At 46.1% G+C, this 24,746-nt stretch overlaps 2 protein-coding genes across 4 annotated transcripts in view; one reads left to right on the forward strand and one right to left on the reverse strand.

Annotated features, from left to right (window-relative positions):
* CNOT8 (CCR4-NOT transcription complex subunit 8) overlaps positions 1-10,942 on the forward strand; it is a 20,325-nt gene extending 9,383 nt beyond the window's left edge. For both annotated transcript variants that reach the window (XM_008072730.2, XM_021706007.1), the window contains 4 exons: positions 6,128-6,289; positions 7,124-7,268; positions 7,958-8,068; positions 9,540-10,942. In XM_008072730.2, the coding sequence (XP_008070921.1) occupies positions 6,128-6,289; positions 7,124-7,268; positions 7,958-8,068; positions 9,540-9,689 (568 nt within the window). In that variant the 3' untranslated portion in view covers positions 9,690-10,942. The remainder of the gene's footprint in view (positions 1-6,127; positions 6,290-7,123; positions 7,269-7,957; positions 8,069-9,539) is intronic.
* Positions 10,943-14,585: 3,643 nt separating this feature from the next.
* GEMIN5 (gem nuclear organelle associated protein 5) overlaps positions 14,586-24,746 on the reverse strand; it is a 51,702-nt gene continuing 41,541 nt past the window's right edge. For both annotated transcript variants that reach the window (XM_008072747.2, XM_008072739.2), the window contains exons 24-28: positions 23,112-23,363; positions 20,924-21,086; positions 19,160-19,679; positions 15,945-16,041; positions 14,586-15,397 (exon numbers count right to left, since the gene is read on the reverse strand). In XM_008072747.2, coding sequence (XP_008070938.1) covers positions 15,233-15,397; positions 15,945-16,041; positions 19,160-19,679; positions 20,924-21,086; positions 23,112-23,363 — 1,197 coding nt within the window. In that variant the 3' untranslated portion in view covers positions 14,586-15,232. The remainder of the gene's footprint in view (positions 15,398-15,944; positions 16,042-19,159; positions 19,680-20,923; positions 21,087-23,111; positions 23,364-24,746) is intronic.

Consider the following 24,746-nt stretch of genomic DNA (forward strand, 5'->3'; position numbering starts at 1 on the left):
CATCTCTACAATAAATAAAAAAATTAGCTGGGTGTGGTGGCGCATGCCTGTAGTTCCAGCTACTTAGAAGACAGGCAGAAGGATCACCTGAGCCCAGCAGGTCAAGGCTGAGGTAGCTGTGAGTGTGCCACTGCACTCCAGCCTGGGCGACAGAGTGAGACTCCAACCCCCAAAAAAACTTTTGTAGAGATAGGATCGTGCAGTATTGCCCAGGCTGGTCTCAAACTGCTAGCTTAAAGGAATCCTCCTCTCTCCTTAGCATCCCAAAGTACTGGGATTGCAGGAGTGAGCCGCCATGCTCAGCCAGAATGTAGAGTTTTTTTGAAAAGTTTTACAGTTCCTGAATAAGTTAAACAGTTGCCATATGACCTAGCAGTTTCATATGTATGCTTAAGAGAAATGAATCATTGTTCATGTAATAGTTTGTACATGACTTTTCACAGCAGCATCATTCATAGTAACCCTGAATTGAAAACAATCCAAATGTCTATGCACTAGTGAATGGATAAATAAAATGTGGTCCATCCATACACTGGCATATTGTTGAACAATTAAAAAAATGAAGCACTGATACACGCTATACATGGATGAGCACTGAAAACATTGTGCTAAAGGAAAGAAGCCAGCCATATAATGACACATCTAGTATGAGTATTTCTGTGAACTGTCCAGAACAGGCTTGTCTGTATAGACAACATGGATGAGTGGTTGTTTAGAAGCAGAGAATGGGGAGGTTTTGGGGTAATGGGAATTGACTGCTTAATGGGTATTGGCTTTCTTTTGTAGGTGATAAGAATACTCTATAATTGATTATGGTGATGGTTGTACAACTATGTGAATCCTAAAAAGCACTGAATTGTATACATTAAATAAGTGAATTTTTTGCTATTTATCTCAGTGAAGCTGTTTAAAATAAAAAAAGATAAAGTCGCGTCCCCATCTGTAGTTTGTAGATCAGTGTTTGAATTGCAGTTCTGTCATTTCTTAGCTGGGTAATTTTGGGTCAGTCTTTTTACCTTCTGTAATTATCTATAAAACAGGGTTTTTAGTAACTGTTAAAATAGAAATAAGATGTAGAGTGGTTGTTAATCAAGGGTAGTTGAATCCGAAGCCTATCTGATAATCAGCACATGTTGATATAACTTTAAACATTTTTGATTTAAAAAAACATAGCCGGGCTCGGTGGCTCAGCCTGTAATCCCGTGCCTTTGGGAGACTGAGGTGAGTGGATTGCCTGAGCCCACGGGTTCGAGACCCACCTGGGCAACTTGGCGAGACCTCATCTCTACAATAAGTCAAAATTAGCCGGGCATGGTAGCGCGCGCCTGTAGTTCCAGCTACTCGGAAGGCTGAGGCGGGAGGATCGCCGGAGCACAGCAGGTCGAGGCTGTGGTGGCCGGGAGCGGCCACTGCACTCCAGTCTGGGTGACAGAGTGAGACTCCAACTCAAAAAAAACCCAAAAAAACAAAAAACAACAAAAAACACATAAAATCTGTCATCTTAAATAATTAATTGTGTACTTCAGTGGTAAATTCACATCGTTGTGAAACAGATCTCCGAAATTTTTCATCTTTTAAAACTGTACCCATTAAACAACTCACATTTTTTTTTTTGCCCCCTGCTCTTGGGAACTACCATTCTACTTTCTATTTTTATGATTCTGACTACTTCAGATGCCTCATATAAGTGGATTAATATGGTATTTGTCTTTTTGACTGGCTTATTTCATCCTTATGGTTCATTCATGTCTCAGTGTGAGACAGAATTTCCTTAAGAAGGCTGAACAGTATCCCCTTGTATGAATTTACCATGTTTTGTTTATTCATCTGTCAGCCCTTGGGTTTTTTCCTACCTCTTGGCTGTTGCAAACAGTGTGGCTATGAACATGGGTTTACAAGACTTCTTTGAGGTCTTGTCTTCAGTTCTTTTGGATACATACCTAGAAGTGGGGTTGCTGGATTATTTGGTAGCTCTGTCTTTAAGTTTTTGAGGAATTTGTTAGTTTTTAAATTTGGGGGAGACTATAATTTTGCTGATTGCATGAGGTAGTGTATTTCTTTTTTTTTTTTAAATGAATATTTTTTATTATGATTTTGTGGGGTACAGTTAAGGGTTAGGTGTACAATTATGTTTCATTCAGGCACCCTGTTGATGAGAGGTGTTTCCTCATCCCCAGACAGATATTTGAGACTGTTAATCCCATCCCCCTCCCCCGATAGTGTATTTCTTATTGGATCTCAGTTTTTTAATGTTGCTTTGTTTAGGCATCAGGAACGTTTGATAGCTTAGGAGTAATTTTTTTTTTTTTTTGACTTGGAGTCTCACTCTGTTGCCCAGACTGGAATGCAGTGGCCGCACCCGGCCACCGCAGCCTCGACCTGCTGGGCTCCGGTGATCCTTCCGCCTCAGCCTTCCATAGCTGGAACTACAGGTGCGCGCTACCACGCCCGGCTAATTTTTTGATTTATTGTAGAGATGAGGTCTCGCCTGCCCAGGCGGGTCTCGAACCCGCGGAATCAGGCAATCCGCTCACCTCAGCCTCCCAAAGGCGCGGAATTACAGGCTGAGCCACCAAGCCTGGCTAGGAGTAATTTTTTGATCGTTTATATATTTTGGAAATTTCTTTGAGGTTCAGATAATTTTGGGAAATGAACTGGATCTTTCCCTTAACTGCATTTTAAAAAATTCCATTGTCAAAGTCTGTAGTTTGAACCATAATGATAATAAAATACAAGGAAGAAAAATAAGGGTTATTTTATTGAGGGGTTTGAGTATGTATGAATCTCTTTATTTTAATTAATTAATTAATTTTTTTGAGTTGGAGTCTCACTCTGTTGCCCAGACTGGAGTGCAGTGGCCGCTCCTGGCCACCGCGGCCTCGACCTGCTGGGCTCCGGCGATCCTTCTGCCTCAGCCTTCCAAGTAGCTGAAACTATAGGCGCATGCTACCACGCCTGGCTAATTTTGATTTATTGTAGAGATGAGGTCTCGCCATGTTTCCCAGGTGGGTCTGGAACCTGCGGGCTCAGGCAATCCACTCACCTCAGCCTCCCAAAGGCGCAGGATTACAGGCTGAGTCACTGAGCCTGGCTCAATTTTTTTTTTTTTTTTGTCGGAATCTCACTTTGTCACCCAGGTGGAGTGCAGTGGCACGCTGTGGCCACTGTGGCTTTGACTTGTTGGGCTCAGGTGATCCTTCTGCCTCAGCCTTCCAAGTAGCTGAAAATACAGGCATGCACCACCACACAGTGGGTGGTCAATTTTTAAATTTATTATAGAGACAAGGTGTTGCCAGGCTGGTTTCGAGCTCCTCGGCTTAGGCAATCCTCTCACCTCCAACTCTTAAAGTGCTGGGATTACAGGCGTGAGCCACGGTGCCCAGCTATGTATGAGTTTAAAATAATGTTTACTTAAAGAAGAACAGAAAATTGTGATTCAATACCAATTTTAATTTAGTGGAGAAAAGTTAGGATTGTAGTGGTTTCTTTCTGGTTTTCTAACCCATGTTTATATGAAAAGTAAGTGAAAATCTAGGAGAAAAGGAGTTGTCTAGCTTATTTCTCTACTTTTGTGTTATGTGATATTACAAATACTCCTGTGGCTAAATTAATGGATGTATCTTTACAGTAAAATATTATGGCAGAATTACAAAGGACGTGCTAGATTTGTGAGTACTGATCTGGAAAGATGGTTTATGATGTATAGATGTAGGGATTTTTTTTTTTTTTGAATCAGGGTCTCACTCTTGTCACTCACGCTGGAGAGCAGTGTAACGATCACAGCTTCACTGAAGCCTTGACCTTCTGGGCTCAGGTGATCCTCCTGCCTCAGCCTCCCAAGTAGCTTGTACTACAGGCACGCACCCCCACATCTGGCTAATTTTTAAAAATTTTTTGTAGAGATGAGCTCTTGCTGTGTTGCCCAGGCTGGTCTCTAATGCCTGGTTTCAAGCAGTCCTGCCTTGGCCTCCCAAAGTACTGGGATTACAGGTGGGAGGCACATGCCTACAGTTGTAGGGATTTAGGTTTGTATGTATAGTTAGAGGAAATAGTCTGGAAAGATATAAACTGAGTTGTTAGGTCATCTGTGGAATAGCATTATAAGAATATTAATCTTAGCCGGGCTTGGGGGCTCAGCCTGTAATCCCGCGTTTTGGGAGGCCGAGGTGAGTGAATTGCCTGAGCCCGCGGGTTCGAGACCTGCCTGGACAACTTGGTGAGACCTCATCTCTACAATAAATAAAAAATTAGCCGGGCGTGGTAGCGCGCCTGTAGTTCCAGCTCCCTGGAAGGCTGAGGTGGAAGGATCGCTGGAGCCCAGCAGGTCGAGGCTGCAGTGGCCACTTCCGGCCACTGCATTCCAGTCTGGGCGACAGAGTGAGACTCCAACTCAAAAAAAAAAAAGAATATTAATCTTTTCATTTTTTGCTATTTTTAACTTTTTTGTGTAAGTTTTAAATGATTATCACCATACCAAATAATATGCAACAAGTTACTTAATGTTACCATTAGTAATTTTAATTAAGAGAAACTAAAAGCCACTCAAACAATTATGCTAGTAGTCACTGTTCTAACCATTGGTAGGAATGGACTGTTAAGGCTGGGGTCTGCTTCTCACAGGTTAAAAATAACAATTTACTACTTTTCATAGATAAGACCCCTGATCTTCCAGAAAGCATTAGAGAAAAAAATCGTGTACTTACTTCCTTTCTTCTAATAGTTGTTTTTTTTGACTTGGAGCCTTACTCTGTCACCCAGGCTGGAGTGCAGTTTCACGCTCACGGCCACCACAGTGTTGACCTGCTGGGCTCTGGCGAGCCTTCTGCCTCAGCCTTCCAAGTAACTGAACTACAGGCGCACGCTACTATGTTTGCTAATTTTAGATTTATTGTAGAGACAGGGTCTCACCATGTTGCCCAGGCTGGTCTCGAACCCGTGAACTCAGGCAATCCTTTCACCTCGGCCTCCCAAAGTGCTGGGATTACAGCCTTGAGCCCGTAATCTGCGCCTGGCTTTTTTTTTTAAAACCAAATCTAAGAAAGAAAAAGTCTCCATAATGGTATATATGTTAGGCATAGGAAAATAGACAACATGATACCCTAAGAAATAGGAGGTAAAAAGATGAAATTGGCTCATGCCTGTAATCCCAGCATTTTGGGAGGCCAATAAGGAGGATTGCTTGAAGCCAGGAGTTCAAAACCAGCCTAGGCAACATTGCAAGACCTTGTCTCTATTGAAAAAAGAGAGAGATATATGAAGTTTTTAGATAAAGTTCTAAGTCATTACAAAGTAGCTGGGTTTGCTACTCTCCAAGTGAAGGGAACCTTCTGTATAATACAGAGAAATAATTTAATGCCCTTTCATAAGAATAGGACTCAGGTTTTGTGAAAGCTTCATATTCCATGAGGACATCTCAAGTGCCATCTAGGGAACGTGCATGTCTTTCTTCTCCTACCCATTTATGTGGTCATCTTCATGGGCTTCTGGCAGAATGTTGCAGAAGGTCTGGAGAGTGGTTATCTTCTCCTGTTTCTCCTTCACATTGGTGCTGCCGTTGCTGTGGGACCCCAAAGATGTGGCTTCCTTGGGCTCGAATTGTCTACTTTGCAGGCCACACTGTTCCATTTCACCCTGAGCTGCCACTGCAGCCTGCTTCCTCCTCTGGGTTTTTCGCTTGCAGGCTTTGGACACCTTCTTGGTGGCCTGCTGCTTGGCCTGCAGCACCAGCTGGGTCCTCTGTGACTGATGGGCCATAGCGGTAGTGACTTTGAGACCAAGGCAGGTGGTCTGAATCATCTTGGAGGCTCCCCCCCCATCTTACTCAACTGCTCACAACCTGTGCCTATTTTTGTTGTTGTTGTTGGTTGATTTTTTTAAAACAATGAGCAAATGTGTACTTTTGTAATTAGGAAATGTAGTCTGTGAGGGGAAATCCTGTTTTCCATCTGTCACAGAAATAAGACGGTCTACTTGGTATGCTTGCTTGCAAGAGTGAATTGATCTCTTCTCTGGTTTTGACAAGCATTTCAAGAACACTTGTGCCATAATTATGAGGTGATGGTGGTATTGCTCTCTCCACGTCTGTTTTGCTGTTCCCCAGCTAATAAGTGAGCACCTTGCTTTCTAGAGAGGACATGTACTCCCAGGATTCCATCGATCTACTTGCTAACTCAGGACTACAGTTCCAGAAGCATGAAGAGGAAGGCATCGACACATTGCACTTTGCAGAGCTGCTTATGACCTCTGGAGTGGTTCTCTGTGACAACGTCAAATGGCTTTCGTTTCACAGGTCAGTCCCGAGAACGTCTCTCACTGGGCTACCCTGGAGCATGGAATTGAACTTGGAGTTATTTTTGCAATCCTAGTGACTTGGCTCTGTTCGTCAGTAGTAGTTAGAAGTTGAGATTGTGTCTCTTGCCTGTGTTTGCTTTTCAGAAAACACTGGCGCTTCTACTGGGTTGCTGGGCATAGTATTGGCTCTGTCATGTAGCCATCAGGGGGTGTAATTCCAAGTGGAAATATGGAGGGTGGAGAGCCTCACAGCACTTGGTTGTCTTTAAAATGGTGACTGTTCTGGAGTTTCCCAGGTACTCTTGAAAGCCAGATTCTTCTAGGAGATGTTATTTTACCTTTTCTTTTTTTTTGAGTTAGCGTTCCACTGTTACCCAGGCTGGCATGCAGTGACATGGTCGCAGCTCTCTGCAGCCTCACCCTCCTGGGTTCAGGCAGTCTTGCCTCAGCTTCCTCAGTAGCAGGGACTACAGGTGTGTACCACCATATCAGACCAATTTTTAATTTTTTTGTAGAGATGAAGTCCTGCTTATTGTCAAGACTGGTCTTGAACTCCTGGGTTCAAGTGATCTTCCTGTTTTGGTATTACAGGCGTGAGCCACCTGCCTGGCACTTTTGGATTTTTGATTTAATCCACATTTTAAAAAATAAACGCTTGGGTTCTCTTCTGTGTCTCCCATATTAGTCTATTACGTTCTTATTTAATAGAAATTTCAGATTGCAGAAATCCCTAACACGAAGTAGGAGTATATGCTTTGATAAATGAAATGGTTGAATGCAGGACCTGGTGACTGCTGCTTTTTCATCTCTGTGCTCTGTTCTCTCCTTGTAGTGGCTATGATTTTGGCTACATGGTAAAGTTGCTTACAGATTCACGTTTGCCAGAAGAGGAGCATGAATTCTTTCATATTCTGAACCTTTTCTTCCCATCCATTTATGATGTGAAATACCTGATGAAGAGTTGCAAAAATCTGAAGGTATACAACATTGTTCTTAATAGCAGTAACAATAATAACAACAAAAAAGGACAAAGAAAGCAGACTTATGTTGCTTTATTGCTGTGCTCAGCATGCATTCTTGAGTGCCTGCTAGTGCCAGCGTTGTGCAGGACAGGTGTAATGGAGAGCTGGTTCGCACAGCTATTTGTGTATCTGGCTTTAGCATGGGTTTGAAGGGAGCCCCTGCTTCCCTCATCCTAAGGCAGCCATTCTCACCTGAGCAGCAGTTGGCAGCATGAGGTCTACATGCAGTTTGTCAGGGAGGGGACCCATACTGTACCAGATTTTTAGGGGTGTTCGTAACACTAGAAAGTTCTAGAACTTACCACCCTAATTGTTGACATAGAGCTTTGCCTTGTCTGGAATTGGACTGGCACTTACTACTTCCTCAACAGTTTTCCAACAGTTTTGACTTTAAAGGCAGAGATTTGGTAAAATTAACAATATAGAAAAGAAGGGAGCAAAAAGCAGAATATACTACAGTGCATCACTTGAAAAAAGGGAAGAAAAGAGTTAAGAGCTAAAGGGGGGGTTCTAAGGCCTGTTAAGTAAATGGTCCATCCCCGCTTCTTGCCACCAGCATCAAGTGAACACATGAATGGATTTAGCTGGCCCTACTAGAGGCATGTTGGCCTGTAATGTGATCTTTGTTTTTCTTCCATTTCCAGGGAGGCCTTCAGGAAGTGGCAGATCAGCTGGATTTGCAGAGAATTGGAAGGCAGCACCAGGCAGGCTCTGACTCCCTGCTGACGGGCATGGCCTTTTTCAGGATGAAGGAGGTGGGCTTCCCAGTGTGGGCCTCTGCAGTGCCTTGCTAGAGGCTGAGGAGGGGTCTGGTCTTTGTGGGCTGAGGCTTGTTGAACATCTGTCATTTCTTTGGGAAACTGGTGGCCACTTTGGAAGTGGTTGTTTTGGTTTGTGGAATTTTTAGCGTGTCATGGGTAGCGGGAGAGGAAAAGGAGGTTTTGTTGTGGGAGCCACTGCGAACACCCGGGGGGCCTGCAGCAGACCTGACCCCGGAAGGGCGCTTGTTCCTCCCTGCTCTCATCTTGACAACTCCCTGCTTTGCCTGATTTCTCCAGTGGGAGTTCACTTGGCAGCCCACCCACTTGTGTTATGCCAAGGTCTGTTGGTTACTAAGTATCCTGTTGAGTTGAGGTAGTCAGCAGAGGCTCTGAATTTCCCCTTTCAGTTTCCTTACTTACCCAGTCAGCTTGCAGATGTATATGAGGAGTAGAGAGAAAGAAGCTGTTTGGAAAAATTAAGTAACTTTGTTGACTTGGATGGAGTCCGATGAGCTGATCTGTAAACATGGGTCTGCTTTTAAGAGCAGGGTGTGGGCCTGGTGCAGTGGCTCATGCCTCTAATTTCAGCACTTTGGGAGGCCTTGGTGAGAGGATTGTCTGAGCTCACAGGCTTGAGACCAGCTTGGGCAACTTGGCAAGACCTCATCTCTACAATAAATTAAAAAATTGGCCGGGCCTGGTGGCGCATGCCTGTAGTTCCAGCTACTTGAAGGCTGAGGCAGAAGGATCACCTGAGCTCAGCAGGTCAAGGCAGCAGTGGCCGTGAGTGTGCCACTGCATCCTAGCCTGGGTGACAGAGTAAGACTCCAACTCAAAAAAAAAAAAGAGCAGAGTGGGGACAGCGACCGTACGTTTCGTCTTTGTCACTCTCAATTGTAAACCACCACGTGCTGGGAAATGGCCTGTGGTTCTCTCCTGGGGATGGTTTTGAACTTGGGGGTACTGTCTGGAGACATTTTTGGTTGTCACAGCCTGGCAGGGGAGGGTGGTGTGCCTGGCCAGGAATGCTGTGCATATCCTGTGATGCTGGACATTCCTAGATGAGGAATTCTCCTGCCCTGGTAGTGCCAGTGTGAGGCACCCTGCTGACGGTGCTCGTGTCCACTTTCCACAGCCAGCCAGTCTGCATCCAGAGCCCACACTCTGGCCATTGCCGCCTGCTGGGGAGAAGGGGCAGTCCTGTGAAACGGGCAGCATGGCCCAGAGATCATGGCAGGGGGAGAGGTCACGAGAGCATAGGCCTGTTAGGAGGAGAGCCTTCTCCTTCAGAGAAAGGGGCACGAGGGCAGTTGAGGAGAGAGTTAGCGGGCCCTTTGCTTAGTGGGCTCTTCCTCGTGTGCTGGGCTTCCAGGGCTTCAGGAGAGTGGGTGGTGCTGCTGAGCGTGTTTGTACTTGGTGTGGCCCCTGGCATGACTCGCATCATGCCTCTCTGTCCCCCCTGCAGTTGTTCTTTGAGGACAGCATTGATGATGCCAAGTACTGTGGGCGGCTCTATGGCTTGGGCACGGGAGTCGCCCAGAAGCAGAATGAGGATGTGGACTCTGCCCAGGAGAAGATGAGCATCCTGGCGATCATCAACAACATGCAGCAGTGACGGCGGCGGTGTGTGGCCTGGTCCCTGTGTGGTGCTCACGGTGCTGATTGGACTTGCCTTCTTCCCAAGGGAACCGTTTCTGAGCAAACTGCCTGCCGTCTGCACTGCGCAGAAAGACTTTTGTTTTACTGAAGACAAAAGGTTTTATTTTAGACCCAGAAGAGGGGTTTGCTCCGAATTTGCAAACTGGTCTTCCCTGCCCCTCATCCCCAAGCCTCTCTCCGTTGCCTCCGGCCACCAGCATCCTGGCTCTTATGACACCTTTTAAAATATCCAGGACAAGTCTGAAACACACTAGTAAAATGTATATAACTCTTACCTGTTGTCCTTCTTCTTCTTTTACATTTGTTGCTAATCTCTTTTGATGAAGATTCTCGCTGCGAGTCCCAGCTGAGCCGAGTGTCCCAGGAGCAGTGGAACAGCGTGGTGTCCTTGTGTCATGGGCTCTAGACGCTGAGCCTCCCTCCCTGAGGACATCGGCCTCTCGACTCTTTTGGTAGTCTTTCTGATGTGTTACTGTGTGGAAATCAATTGCTCAGTGCTGAAACTTGAAGACCAGACGATGAAACTTTCCTTAAAAGCAAACAGTTCTACCGAATCCATCTACCCTTCGTTCATGAGAAACTCCAGGATGGGTGTTAAGCTGACCGCTGGCATCTCTTAAAGTCTGTCCCATTGTGCTACCAAGATTTACTGTCATGTATGCATCATCTGAAATTGAGTTTTCTTATGACAAAACATCCTGGACCTGATCCTGAAGGGAATGAGAATCCCAGTCTGTTGTTTTTTCAGTAACGTGACCTCAGATGGTCACCTGTGTCCTCCCACCTCTCATCTGCACTTTCCCTGCCTTCCAGCAAGCCTGAGGCATCAGGGAGACAGTCATGTGAGCGCCAGGAGCGTGAATCTTGATAGTGGTTACCTGTCACCAGGGCAGCAAGAACTTGGCTGAGAGTTCTCGTGGGTAGGAAGCTCAGAACTTTTTTTTTTAAGCTAGTCATTTAAAAAGTACACTGTATTTTTTTGAATGACTACAGAGAGGACACTTTCAGAAAACCAAAAACTCCTTTGGAATGATGGAAATAAAAACCAGAAGTCACTGAAGTGGATGAATAATCTTGCATTTAAAAGCTATGGAAAACAATTTGAAATGGTTAAGAAATGTCAGGTATTATAAGCTGGTATTTAAGATGCCTGTAAATATTATTTATGTTTTTAATTTTGTAAAATAAAGATTTTTTTAACCACTGGCATGAAGGTTTGGTCTTTCCTAGGTACAGGAAAGTGCTGACCCTGGAAGATGATCATCGCTGTCACTGCTAGACACGGCTCAGGACTTTGTTTCGAGACTTCTGTTGGTACAAAAATGCAGGATTTTGAGAAGTCTGGTACAGGAACAGATCTAGAGTTTTCACCAGAAGGTTCACACATCAGAAGAGAGATCTGTCACTTTTTTTTTTAAGTTGGAGTCTCACTTTGCTGCCCAGGCTGGAGTGACACGATCACAGCTCACCTCAACCTTGACCTCCTGGGCTCAGTTGATCCTCCCACCCAGGCCTCCCAAGTCTTGGGATGACAGGTGTGAGTCCCCAGGCCCGGCCTATCACTAAAATGTGTGATGAAAGCAGCATGGCCAGTGGTTCTCAACTGGGGTGCTGTGGAATGCTGGTGGCTATAGAGCCCTAAACAGTCATCCTTCCAAATTTGCATTGAAACAGGCCTTTTAATCTTTTCTATGATGAAGACAGACACGTCAGGAGAAATGCTGCAGAAAAGGGTCAAGGAACTCACTGTTGTGTGGGCATCTGGCTGTTGCAAGGGAGGTAAGAGCTTAGGAGAACAGAGCTAACAAAAGTGCCAGTCTCTCAGAAATGGCCAGAGCGTGGCCTGCGGTGTGCATGAGTGCGCAAAGGGCCATGGGTGTGACGGTCCTCAGAGGACCGTCTGCTGAAGGGCAGCCGTAAGGGGTGTACTTCCATCCTTCCACAGACCTGTCCAGTGAGTTCCCATGTTCCGCCATCCACCCTGCCACAAGCCCAGCTGTCAGCCAATCTGCTGGGAATGGGCTCAACTTAGAGCCCTTTTCGTCCAAGCCATCAGTAAGTATTCTTTCAGCCTCCTGGTTTATTCAGTCTACACATTTTCCTGAAGCACCTACAGAAGACTAGGCACTTAGGTAGGGATATGGCAGGATACAGATGACATAACTTCCACCCTTGGAGTTTACAGTTGACGTGAGCTGCCAGGTGGTGAATAACCCATGCAAACGCAATGTGTGAACTGTAAAGTACAAGACACCGCTGTCCCTGAGATTGAAGTTCAGGGGATGGTCTTTTTAGAGAAGGGACATTTCAGCTGGCGCTAAAAGAGGAGGAGCCAGGCGGAGGCGTAGTGGGGCAGAATCCCAGGTGATGAGCAATTGGTGGGTGCCAGCAGCCAACCAGGGTGGCCAGAGTCCAGAAGCAAGGGTGAGGGTCCTGACAGGAGGCCAGGAGACAGGTCGGAGCTTGGCCCTGTCAGGGCCTTGTGAGCCACACTCAAGACTTTTATCCAAGAGCCATGGGAAACTACTGAAAGGTTGGTTTTAAGCAGGGAATTGACAACATCTGATTTGCAATTTAGAACAGTTCCTACTAGATGGAAAGTGGAGAATTAGCAATAAGAGCAGACTCGGAGAAATACTGGGAGGCTGTGCAGTCATGTGGGTGTGGTGTGAATACTGTGGAGCTAGGGGAGAGAGATTACAGATAAAATGACTTTGGGCCAGGTGTGGTGGCTCACACCTATAATCCCAGCACTCTGAAAGGCTGAGTGGGAGGATCACTTGAGGCTGGAAATACACCACCAGCCAGGGCAACATAGTGAGACTTTGTTGCTACTAAAAATTAACAAGCCAGTCATGGTGGCATGTGTTTGTAATCTCAGGGGCATGAGGGGCTGAGGCAGGAGGATCACTTGAGCCCAGGAGGTAGGAGCTACAGTGAGCTATGATCACGCCACTCCAGCTACCCCCCCCCCAAATTACTTTGGATGGGGATAGAGGACCAAAACAAATTGCTTAGTGATACACCCTTGCTGCTCAAACTCAGTTCCTCAAGGCTTTGGCTCTTTGTGGTTCTAATAATTAGGGAGATAATAACTGAAAACCAGTCATTTAAATGATAGTAGCTTAACTATATTATACAATATTGGAAAGAAAGAAAACTTCAAGAGGAAACAGTTATCAGTTTTGTTATCCTTCTGCTACTGGGTAATTTTGTTTAGTTTTTTTTGTCAGGGTCTCACTCTGTTGCCCAGGCTGGAGTGCAGTGGCATGCTCACGGCCACTGCAGCCTTGACCTGTGGCTCAGTTGATCCTTCTGCCTCAGCCTTCCAAGTAGCTGGAACCACATGCATGTGCCACTATGCCCTGCTTTTTGATATATTGTAGAGATGAGGTCTTGCCAAGTTGCCCAGGCTGGTCTCAAACCTGTGGGTTCAGGCACTCCTCTCACCTCAGTCTCCCAGAGTGCTAGGATTATAGGCATGAGCCACCATGCTCAGCTTTTTTTTTTGTCAGTCTCACTCTGTTGCCCAGGCTAGAGTGCTCATGGCCACTGTAGCCTCGATTTGCTGGGCTTAGGCGATTCTTCCGCCTGTACCTTCCAAGAAGCTGGAACCACAAGCATGTGCCACCACGCCTGGCTAGCTTTTTGATTTATTGTAGAGACGCGTCTTGCCAAGTTGCCCAGGCTGGTCTCGAACCCCTGGGCTCAGGCGGTCCTCTCGCCTCTGCCTCTCAAAGTGCTGGGATTACAGGTGTGAGCCACAGTGCCCGGTGCTTAGTGAAACTTTCAAATAGTAACTCTGGTTCTTACCAAAGCAGTAATTGAGGAGTGTGCAGGATTCCTCCACCCCCAGGGAATGGTTCTGGCAAATCACAGAAGAGTTCACAATTCTAGATTTTTCCATCTCTGTAAGTGCCATTGTTCATTTCAGCAGATGTAGAACTGGAATCCAGTGCTCCACTGGGCCATGCCTATTGATGCCTTTACAATCAAGAAGATTTTCCACCCCTAGGAGCAACACATCCTCTTCCTGAAGTCCACTTAACTGTGTGTAAAAGCTGTGGATCTGAATTCTGTGTATTTCCTTTATCAGAGCTTATTAAGCTCTAAAGCTAGGCACATGCAAGTGTCTTTGAAAACTGCCTCTTAAACTTTTTCCTTCTGGAGAAAGTTCCTGTTAATAAACGACTTTCAAGCCGGGCTCGGTGGCTCAGCCTGTAATCCCGCGCCTTTGGGAGGATTAGGTGAGTGGATTGCCTGAGCCCGCGGGTTCGAGACCCGCCTGGGCAGCGAGACCTCATCTCTACAATAAATCAAAAAATCAGCCGGGCGTGGTAGCACATGCCTGTAATTCCGGCTACTTGGAAGGCTGAGGCGGAAGGATCACCGGAGCCCAGCAGGTAGAGGCTGCGGTGGCTGGAAGCGGCCACTGCACTCCAGTCTAGGCGACAGAGTGAGACTCCGGCAACTCAAGAAAAAAAACAAAAAAACAAAAACGACTTTCACTCCTGCTGTCCAACGGGAAACCTTCACAAGGAATCTCAAAAGAAAGCAGTTCAATGACCAGGAAGAAATGCTCCCGTCCCCCCGGACTGTCCGATTTTCCTGTCCTAGCCACTGGGTTTTACAAAAGCATCTGTTCCAGATGTTGTTCAACCGTCGAAGTTAAACAGCCCAAGGATTTATAGTTAAGTAGTATTTAGGGTCCTGTTATGCTAAAGGTGGAGTCCAGTAATCCAAAAGCCATGTATGCAAAATCCAGGAGTGTGCGTTTTTCTCCAGAGTATCTGTGGCTTTACTTCTCAAGAGAGCCCTGCAATGCAAAAAAGACTCAGAACCACTAAAACAGTAATTTCATCCTGAGCTATTTAATTGCCATCAATCATTTCTTATAAAACAGAGGGAAAACACACATGTGAATCAGTTTTTTGTTCCTCTAAAGCTTTAGTAAGAGATCTGTCCAAAGCAGCCACATTTCCAACCTGAAGTTGACAGGATGAAGGGTCCACATGATGGCTGAAGCCTGTTTCCCATTCAGACTTCAGTCTTGGGACGAGTAGAGCGGGACAGCCTGGGTTAACAGAACAATTAAAAAAACTGTTGTCATAAAATGCAGCAACCTCACCTCAGACAACAATGCATGTCATGTTGGCTGAGGTGTTCATAAAGGTAGCTTGTGTGTAAGAACACTGCACTTTGAGTGATGACAAAAGCTTCTCCTCTTTGGGTAAAACCCACATAAGGCTTTGGGGATGTCCGGCCATCACCCTGCAGGTGTGAGCCAACAGCGACTGCCAGCTTTTCAAGATCTTTCCTCCGGTGGACACCATGCTGTCCAAGGGCCCATGGAGCTGACTCAAATGCCACCCTCACTTGCGTGACTCTGGATTGCTGCAGACACATCTAGGGACAGGTTGAGTGTCTTGAGGTGCAGCTGCAGAGGTGAAAGGCGGCCGGTGCTCTGAACTTGGTAGTTTCTTCAAGGCCCGCATGCACTCACGTGCAGACCTGGCGGTGTCTTCTGTAAGCTTTAGTGTTGCCGTATTTCTGAAGGAGCTCCTGGGCCTGCCGCTGCACCTCTGGGGTCACACAGCCAGGACACTGGGCTGCGACGTGAAGCAGGACGAGGCAGCACTCCAGCACATCTGGGAAGGGCCAGGCCTGCAGGACGACAGGAGGATGAATAAGGAAGTGCCCGCACAGAAGGCAGCAGTGGCTCAGATGCCGCCCTCAGGCATGCAAGCCAGCTCTCCAATGGTAGTGCCCTTTCTCACGCTTCAGCATTTAGTTCAAGGAGAGATGCTGCTCAAAATGATGGCAACTGGGACATCCTTCTCAAATGGTAGAATCTTCTAGAGTCTACTCAAATCAACCCCAAAAGTGATGCTTCCATTATGACTAGGGCCACAGCCACACAGCTTACAAATGCATGCTAACATGATACCAATTTAAATTGGACTTAACTCCCAACTATTAAATTGGTTTGGTTTCTCTAAAGAATGAGGTATAAAATCGCTTTTGCGATCTTGTAATTCTAGTCTCACCAGATAGCTTCACTAACCAAGGTTACTGGATCCTAAATTTTTAAGCACATTCAAATAGGTAGAGTTTTTATAAACTGAACAGACAAGTATCTTTAAAAATTTGGTATAGTCAACCGATAACACAAAATGTAATGTTTTACCAAATGAACTGCTATAAATCTTACCTTAATACTCTCAGGAAACATAGCTATTTTCTGATTTGCCTCTGTAAGCCTTTTGGTCAATTCAGGCAGAGAAACTGGCTCATCTTTTTCTTCTTTACTAGTTTAGGAAAAAAAGTACAAGTCATACGTCTTGCCCTGGGTAACTATTCCCCTCCCAATTTTTAAAAAAATGTTTTGATTCGAGGTCTCATTCTGTCATCCAGACTGGAGTACAGTGGCATGATCATAGTTCACTGCAGCCTTAATCTCCTAGGCTCAAGTGATCCTCCCATCTCAGCCTCCAGAGTAGCTGGGACTATAGAGGTGTGACACCACACTCAGCTAATTTTTTTGTCTTATAGAGAAGGGTTCTCACTATGTTGTCCAGGCTGGTCTCAGGCTTCTGGGCTCAAGCGATTCTACTGTTTTGGCCTCAGAGTGCTGGGATTACAGGTATCCAGTGGAGATGAGGACCTCTGGGGACTCTACTGCAGCCAATGCAGGAGGTCTGGCCATCACGCCCCAACTGTTTTTACTGTGGTAAAAAAGAAAAAAAGAAAACAGCAGGGCTCGGTGGCTCAGCCTGTAATCCCACACTTTGGGAGGCTGAGGGGAGTGGATCGCCTGAGCCTGCGGGTTTGAGACCCGCCAGGGCAACTTGGTGAGACCTCATCTCTACGATAAATCAAAAATTAGCCAGGTGTGGTAGCGGGCGCCTGTAGTTCCAGCTACTCAGAAGGCTGAGGCGGAAGGATTGCCGGAGCCCAGCAGGTCGAGGCTGCGGTGGCCGGGAGTGTGCCACTGCACTCCAGTCTGGGTGACAGAGTGAGACTCCAACTCAAAAAAAAAAAAAAAAAAAAAAATTATATATATATACATATGCACAGTGTTGTGTAACCACCCCCACCACTCATCTCCAGAACCCTGCAGCCTGTAAGACTGAAATTCTTGAGCCATTAAACAACAGCCCCTCCTCACGACCCACGCCACAGCCCCTGGCAGCGATCATTCCTCCCGTCTCTCTGATTTCGCCTCTTCTGAGCACTTCATGTAGGTGGAGTCACAGAGTATTTGTCTTTCTGTGACTGGCTTTTTTCACTTAGCATAGTGTCCTCAAGGCTCATCCGTGTTGCTGCACACGTCAGAATTTCCTTTTGAGGGGAATCTGCTGTACAGACACACCAGCTTTTGCTTAGCCATTCATCTGTCAGTGGACACTTGGGTTGCTTCCAAGTTTTAGATGTTGTGAATAATGCTATGAACACGGTGTGCAAATATCTCTGAGACTCTGCTTTCAATTCCTTTGGGCATTTACTCAAAAGAATTGCTGGACCCCATGGTATTTCTGTTTAATTTTTGAGGAACTGCCATACTGTTTTCCACAGCAGCTGTCCCTTGACATTCCCACCAACAGGGCACCAGGCCTCCAACTTCACATCCTCGCCCACATCTATTACTCAGAACAGTAGCCATCCTGGTTGGGCATGGTGGCTCAAGCCGGTAATCCCAGCACTTTGGGAGGCCAAGGTGAGAGGATTGCCAGGGGTTCGAGACCAGCCTGGGCAACTTGGTGAGACCTCGTCTCTACATCAAAAAATTAGCTGGGTGTTATTGGTGTGCGTCTGTGGTTCCAGCTACTTGGAAGGCTGAGGTGGAAGGATCACCTGAGCCCAGCAGGTTGAGGTTGCAGTGGCTGTGAGTGTGCCACTGCACTCTGGCCTGGGCAACAGAGTAAGACTCCAACTCAAAAGCAAACTAACAAAAAACCAGGAACTATCCCATGGGAGTGAGGTGGTATTCACTGGAGGATCACCAATGTGGAGCATCTCGTCATGTGCTTATTGACTTTTTGGGAAAAACATCTATTCAAGTTCTGTGCCCATTTTTGCTTTGATTTTTTTTTTTTGGTTCTGCCCTTTAACTTTTATTTCATTTTATAAGTAACATTCTTTTGTCACCTGGCTCTTTCTCATCTTTAAATATACAGATTGAGAAGGCAATCTGATGTGTTGTGATAGAAAGTTCTCAAAATGCAGTATTATTCCTCACCACTTTCCAGTTCCCTAGATATGAAGCTCCAGTGGAGATGAGGACCTTTGGGGACTCTACTGCAGCCAATGCAGGAGGTCTGGACATCTTGTGAATGAATGTTTAGACAGAGCTGGGATCCTACAGTAGGGTAGGCTCTTTGGCTCCCCAGAGGGTCCTGGGGACCCCACAGGTTAAAAGCCAATGAGCCAGAAAAATTTCCAGCATTTTTCTTTTACAGAAAGCAAAACCCACAGCTGCCTAGACAAGTGACTCAGATCTGACTCATGATCTCAATGGGAGTATTTTTGGAGGACTAAAAACAGGGGCCTTCAGAGCGTCTTTGTATTAATTTTTAATGCTGCACCTAGCTCCACAGTGACTGGTGATCAGCTTCTGCCCTCCTCTGGACCCCGCTTTTCAACAAGGGTGACTAGGAAGCCACAGCATTCCCATTCCTGGGGACTTTCTCAGTTCAGCATGCAGTTTTGTGCACTACCCTTTTTGTGTTTTTGTAATAGTGCAGAAGGATTGTTTTTCTTTTTCTTTTTTTTTTTTTTTTGAGTTGGAGTCTCACTCTGTCGCCCAGACTAGAGTGCAGTGGCTGCTCCTGGCCACCGCAGCCTCGACCTGCTGGGCTCCGGCGATCCTTCCTCCTCAGCCTTTCAAGCAACTGGAACTACAGTTGCGCGCTACCATGCCCGGCTAATTTTTGATTTATTGTAGACGTGAGGTCTCGCCAAGTTGCCTAGGCGGGTCTCGAACCCGTGGGCTCACGCAATCCACTCACCTCAGCCTCCCAAAGGCATGGGATTACAGGCTGAGCCACCGAGCCCGGCTAGGATTGTTTTTCTTAATGATTCAATAATGCAACTTCACATCTTACATAATTTTTTTGGGGGGGAGTATTTTATTGTACTATGGTTACGAATAGTATTATGTGATTTTGCTTAATTCTTAGAATCATCCAGGTAGGTGTTGGACCCTCATTTAGAGATGAGGAAACTCAAGCGTGGAGGCATTAGGAAACTTGCCTGAGGTCACTCAGCAGGGCCAGGATTAGAAGCCACATTTGACCCCAAGGCTTGTACTATAGTGACATTATGCTGCTTCCAAATGACTGGATCCACAGCAGTAGCAGCACCTTGAACTACATGGGAACCCTGTGGGCTGTTTCTGTTCCATCTTGTACTCGCCTCAGTACTCACCACTGGTTCCGAGGACCAGAGAGGGGCCGCTCTGCTTCCTGCTCAGGACCGCTCTCACTGGCACCGTTCGCTGTGGAGGAACAGAGCTGACTCTGCTGGTGCTGGAGGATCATCTCCGCCAAGGTCTCCTGGACCTCAGTGACAGTCCTCCGCGAGTGCTGGAGGCCGGCGTGCTTCTCTGAAAGGAGCTTCTGACAAGCCCCAAGCATAGGTCCGTGTTCCCCCGGGTGTCTCGGGTCCTGCCCTGGAGGCGAGCTTGGCTCTGGCTGAGAAGCAGTCATGGGCTCAGTGGACCCAGCGTCCTCTGTGCTGGCACTGCCCAACTGCTGGCTTCGCTCAGCAGAGGGTGTTCTTCTGTGACCAGGCCTCATCCCAACACTGGAAGATTTGGGGCAGGGCCTGGAGAGAGACCACCAGAATTCATATAGTCGCCCATAAAGAAAGAAGGCCTCCAAACTTTTGAAAGCTGCTGTGGCAGGGGACTGACGGTCACCCAGTCTGTCTCTCAGGTGGTCACAGCCTAGGAGAAGAAAAGAAGGATTATTGGTGGGGGGGGTTGTGCATTTCTTTAGCTGCCAGAAATCTGGCTTCCTGCCCTTGTGTCTATTTCCCATCACCCAAAGGCTAACCCTAAGAAGAAAGACAGTGTGACCCATGGGGCCACATGCCTTCCAACAAAAGCCAACTGGCACTAAGCATTTCCTGGCTTGGGACAAAGTCCTCACTGCTACAGGCTGGGAGTCATTCAAAGCACAACTGCTCTGCTGAAGGCTCTTAAGCTACACTGACTCGTGCAAGACCACGCCATGTCTCTTAGTCCAGTGACTGACTATGCTGCTCAAGGAATGCCTATCCTTTTGCTGTTTCTCTCTTCTGTTAACCTGTGACCACATTCCTATTTCTCTCTCTCTCTCGTTTTTGAGTCAGGGTCTCACTCTGTCACCCAGGCCAGAGTGCAGTGGCATGATCCTGGTTTACCACAGCCTTGATCTCCTGGGCTCAGGCGAACCTTCCTCCTCAGCCTCCTGAGTAGCTGGGACTACAGGTGAATGCTACCATGCTAAGCTAATTTTGTGATACTTTGTAGAGAAAAGGTCTTACTATGTTGCCCAGGCTGGCCTCAAACTCCTGGCCTCAAGCAATCCTCCTGCCTCAGCCTCCCAAAGTGCTGGGATTACAGATGTAAGTCACCACGCCTGGCCTATATTTTTTTCTTTTAAATAGATTATGTAGGAAGTGGGCAGAAGGCAGTAAGGTGGGTAGGACCTGGTAAAAAAAACTACAAGCATTTGTGCAGTCATTCTGGCTAGTTTAGTGGAAAATAAGGGAATGCAGCTAGGTGTGGTGGCTCATGCCTATAATTTCAACACTTTGGGAGGCTGAGATAGGAGAATCACTTGAGCCCAGGAATTCAAGACCAGCCTGGGTAACATAGTGAGAGCTCATCTCTATAAAAAATAGCTGGGGTGGGCATAGTGGCACGCACCTGTAGTCTCAGCTACTCAGGAGGCTGAGGCAGAAGGACTGTCTGAGCCAAAGAAATTAGGACTGCAGTGAGCCATGATTGTGTCCCTGGCACTCCAGCAGGGGTAACAGTGAGACCCTGACTCAAAAAAAAAGTTGAGAGAATGCAAACTTTCTACTAAGATGAAGCAACTGACCAATCTCCACCTTTAAATAACCCTGGTACTCTGGTGCCATGATAAGTGGTTGTGATGTTATCTGCCAATGGGCGTGCCCCAGGCTGAGGTAGGGGTCACTTACCGTCAGGGAGAAGGGCGGAGCACACTTCCTGCATGATGGCAAAATTCCCTGAGTCGTGGCTCCTCACCACAGCCCGAAGCAGCGCCTGCACAGCCACGTCCCAGGAGCCCACATGCTGGCTCAGTACTGCCAAGGTCAAGTCGTGGCAGATGTGCAGCAGGAGCTGGGGACAAGAGCCAGAGTTAAACACCCGCCTGCAGCAGGCACTGGGGGTGACGCCAGATTGTCCTACTGCCCACACTTGGAAACAAGCACACACAGCTCTCATTTATGGAAGGCCCTCCTGTCTCCACTGGGATCCTTGCTTCCTCAACAGAACCTTTCATTTCTAGTTGCACAGTAACATACACTGGAGGGAGCCTATTCAAAATGCCTTGGCATTTGCATTTAACTAAAACAAAAGGTGAGTTTCTGGAACCAAACCCTGTAATTAAAAGGAATCTGGAATATAATTAAGGTAAGATTGATCAATTTTAGGTATGCAGTTTGATGAGTTCTGACAAACATAAATAGTTCCATAACTACTACCAAGATTAAGACATGCAACAATTTCATCAAATGGAAATATTCCATGTGTTCCTTTCAAGCAGTCTCCCTGCACCACACCTGGCAACGAAGGTCTGCTTGTTGCCACTTTAATTTTGTTTTTCTAGCATTTGTACAAGTGGAGCCATGGAGTATATAGTCTTTTGTGCCTTGGTTTTTTCACTTAGCCTAATGTTTTCAAGATTCACTGATATAATCTGTTCCTTTTTATTGTTAGTATAGCATTTCATAGTATTGACACATCATAGCTTGCGTATCTGGTCCCCAGTTGATGGACATTTGGTTGTTTCTAGTTTTTGGCTATTGTGGACTAAGCTACTGTAAACATTTGTGTTTGCATCTCTGTGCAGATACCTGATCTCATTTCTTTCTGGGTAGTGGGAATGCTGGGTCATGGGGCATGTGTATGTTTAACTTAATAAGAAACTGCCAGACTGTTTTCCAAAGTGTAACCACTTGAGGAAGTCTTGTTCTTCATAAATATAATGTTTTCACATTTTAAAAACATAAGTTGATAAATTGAGGTGTATTCATAAGATGGACATAGCAGTTCAATAATTTTCCTTGGTCTCTGTATCAACATGGATAGATTTTACAATATCCACTGAGATATACAAGCTGCAAAGATACTACGTGGAGTATGACAAGGAGTTGCCTTTGGTGAGTGAGGGAAGGGGTAGGGTTAAGGAAGGGAACAAAGACTTCAACATTATTGCATTTTTAGAGAATTAAAAACAACCCTGTGGTAAGAATGCAGACTAGTGCAACCTCTTCGGAAAACAGTGTGGCAGTTTCTGAAAGAACTAGGAATTGACCTTCCATATGACCCAGCCCAGCAATCCCCCATTGGGAATATACCCAGAGGACTCAAATCATTCTACAAAAAAGACACCTGCACAGGTATGTTTGTTGCAGCTCTATTCACAATAGCAAAAACATGGAACCAACCATGCTGCCCATGGAAACTGGACTAGATTTAAAAAACTGTGGTACATATACACAACGGAATATTATGCAGCCATAAAGAAGGACAAACACATGGACTTCACAGCAATGTGGGTGGATTTAGAGTCTATCATACTCAGTGATCTATCACAGAAACAAAGAACAGAGTATCATATGTTCTCACTCAAAAGTGGATCTTGAACAGTTATCATAATACTGTAAGAAAGGGATTGGCAATAGTGTGAAACTGCTAGGGGAAGGAGGGGCTCACCTCATCAACAAGGGTACCTGCATAATGAACATTTGTATACCTAACCCTGAATTGTACCCCACATCTTTAAAATAAAACAAACAAAAAAATCCAAACCAAACCAAACCAACCAACCCTGCCAAATGAATACACAAGACAAAACAGAAAGCTCTACAAAGCAAAAGTGACAAAATGTAACATTTAATTCTGGTTGATGAGTACTTATGATTTTCTCAGCTTTTCTATATTTTTAAGACTGTTTTAAAAAAGGGAATGCTAAGCCAAGACTAACTTCATAGCTCAAGGGCTTCAATTAGTCTGAAGCAATTTTTTTCTGGCTGCCTGGGGCTGTGTTAGTCTTTCCCACTGGTACCTGTTACTCTAGACATGAATGAAGGAAGTCTCACCACTGCGTGGCTGGTATCAGGGGCTGGTACACCGGCATACCTGTCTGGATGGAGTGTTACTGGTAGCAGATGGGTATTCGATGCTCTGCAACTTCTGAAGGGCTGGCCGGGACTGCTCGGGGCTGTCAAGGCTGAAGACGCTCTTCCACGCTGCAGTCACCCTCTCCACAAAGGGCCCTTGGGTGCCTGCGCTCCATGCATGGTAAGAGGACGAGCTTCTGCTCTCTGAATGCTGCTTTTCCTCCAGATGCCTGGACAGTAGCTCAAGAAGGCAAAACACCAGTCTCTGCCCCTGGAACCCAACAGAGGAGCACCTGTTATGCAGGGAAAGTACTTAGGCTATCTGGAGCTTTCTCCAGTTCTTCCAAGTATCCCTTTAGTGAACTGCCTGCCCAATCTGAGCCACGGTGAGAAGGGACAAAGGAACGATCTGATAGTCTCTCTAGGCTCCTGTTGGAGGAGTTCTACCCTTGGAGCCCAAGACACCATTTATATAACAAGGAACCCCCACGACGGCCCTTCTGCTATAATTTAAGCTATGCACAGGCTGGCTACCCTAGACTCAGGGCCCAATTTGAGAAAAGATGGCTGGGTTCCTCAAGTGCTTTCTCACTGCCCACACTTCAAACTCAGGAATATAGAAGTAAAGCGTAACAGGCCAAAGGTGATGGGACAGGCACAAGGGCCATGTCCAAGTAGGTTTAATAGAGGAACCAGCTGGAAGGGAAGAGTCGCACAGAGAAAAGGCCTAGAACATCTTTTGCTGAATGTCAGGTGTCACAAGATCCCTGTGTACACCTATAACTGTATGTTTTCAGTTAAGCTGGAAGGGTTTCTGTTCCATACAGCCAAAATAGCCCTGATCACAACACTAAGCTCACTCTTATAGGTTTTCTCACTTTGTTAAGGCTGCTGTTCAAGAGAAAAAGATGCTAAATAACCATTTTGGAAACTACAGTATACCCAGTGGCACGGTATTTCACTACTTTTGCCTCCAGTTTTCTTTTGCTATTCTTGGAAAGGTACTCCCCCCTCCTTGGATTTTCCTTGGGCTCTGAATATTCAGTTAGGAACTGTTGTTAGACCCAGTTACTCTGCTAGGGAAAGAGGAACTTAAAAAAACTCATTCTAGTATCTGAGAGGCAGTCATCTACGATTGACCAAATGTTACATGTTTGAGAAACTAGGTAAAAATGCCAATGCTTTAAAAGTAACCATAACTTTGATGTGTCATAAAAGGCAATGGAAAGTGACCCTTACCCTTTTTTGGGGAGGGAGTTGGGGTCTCACTCTGTCACTCAGGCTGTAGTGCCATGGCATGATCACAATGATCACAGCTCACTGCAGCCTTGACCTCCTGGGCTCAGGTGATCCTTCCGCCTCAGCATCCCGAGTAGCTGAAATTACAGGCATGTGCTACCATGCCTGGCTAAGTTTTAAATTTTCTGTATAGACAAGGTCTCGCTATGTTGCCCAGGCTGGTCTTGAACTCCTAGGCTCAAGCAATCTGTCCACTTCTGCCTCCCAAAGTGCTGTGATTACAGGCATGAGCCACCGCGCCTGGCAAAGTTACTAATTTTTAACCAGATGAGAACAAATCAACATCTAAGAGATACTGACAGTGAAATGGGCTGTTCCAGGAGGAACACCAGGACTCCCGTTAAAGGCCACCATT

The sequence above is a fragment of the Carlito syrichta genome, unplaced genomic scaffold (assembly GCF_000164805.1).
Source record: "Carlito syrichta isolate Samal-C Ts95f unplaced genomic scaffold, Tarsius_syrichta-2.0.1 Scaffold115602, whole genome shotgun sequence".
NCBI lineage: Eukaryota > Metazoa > Chordata > Mammalia > Primates > Tarsiidae > Carlito > Carlito syrichta.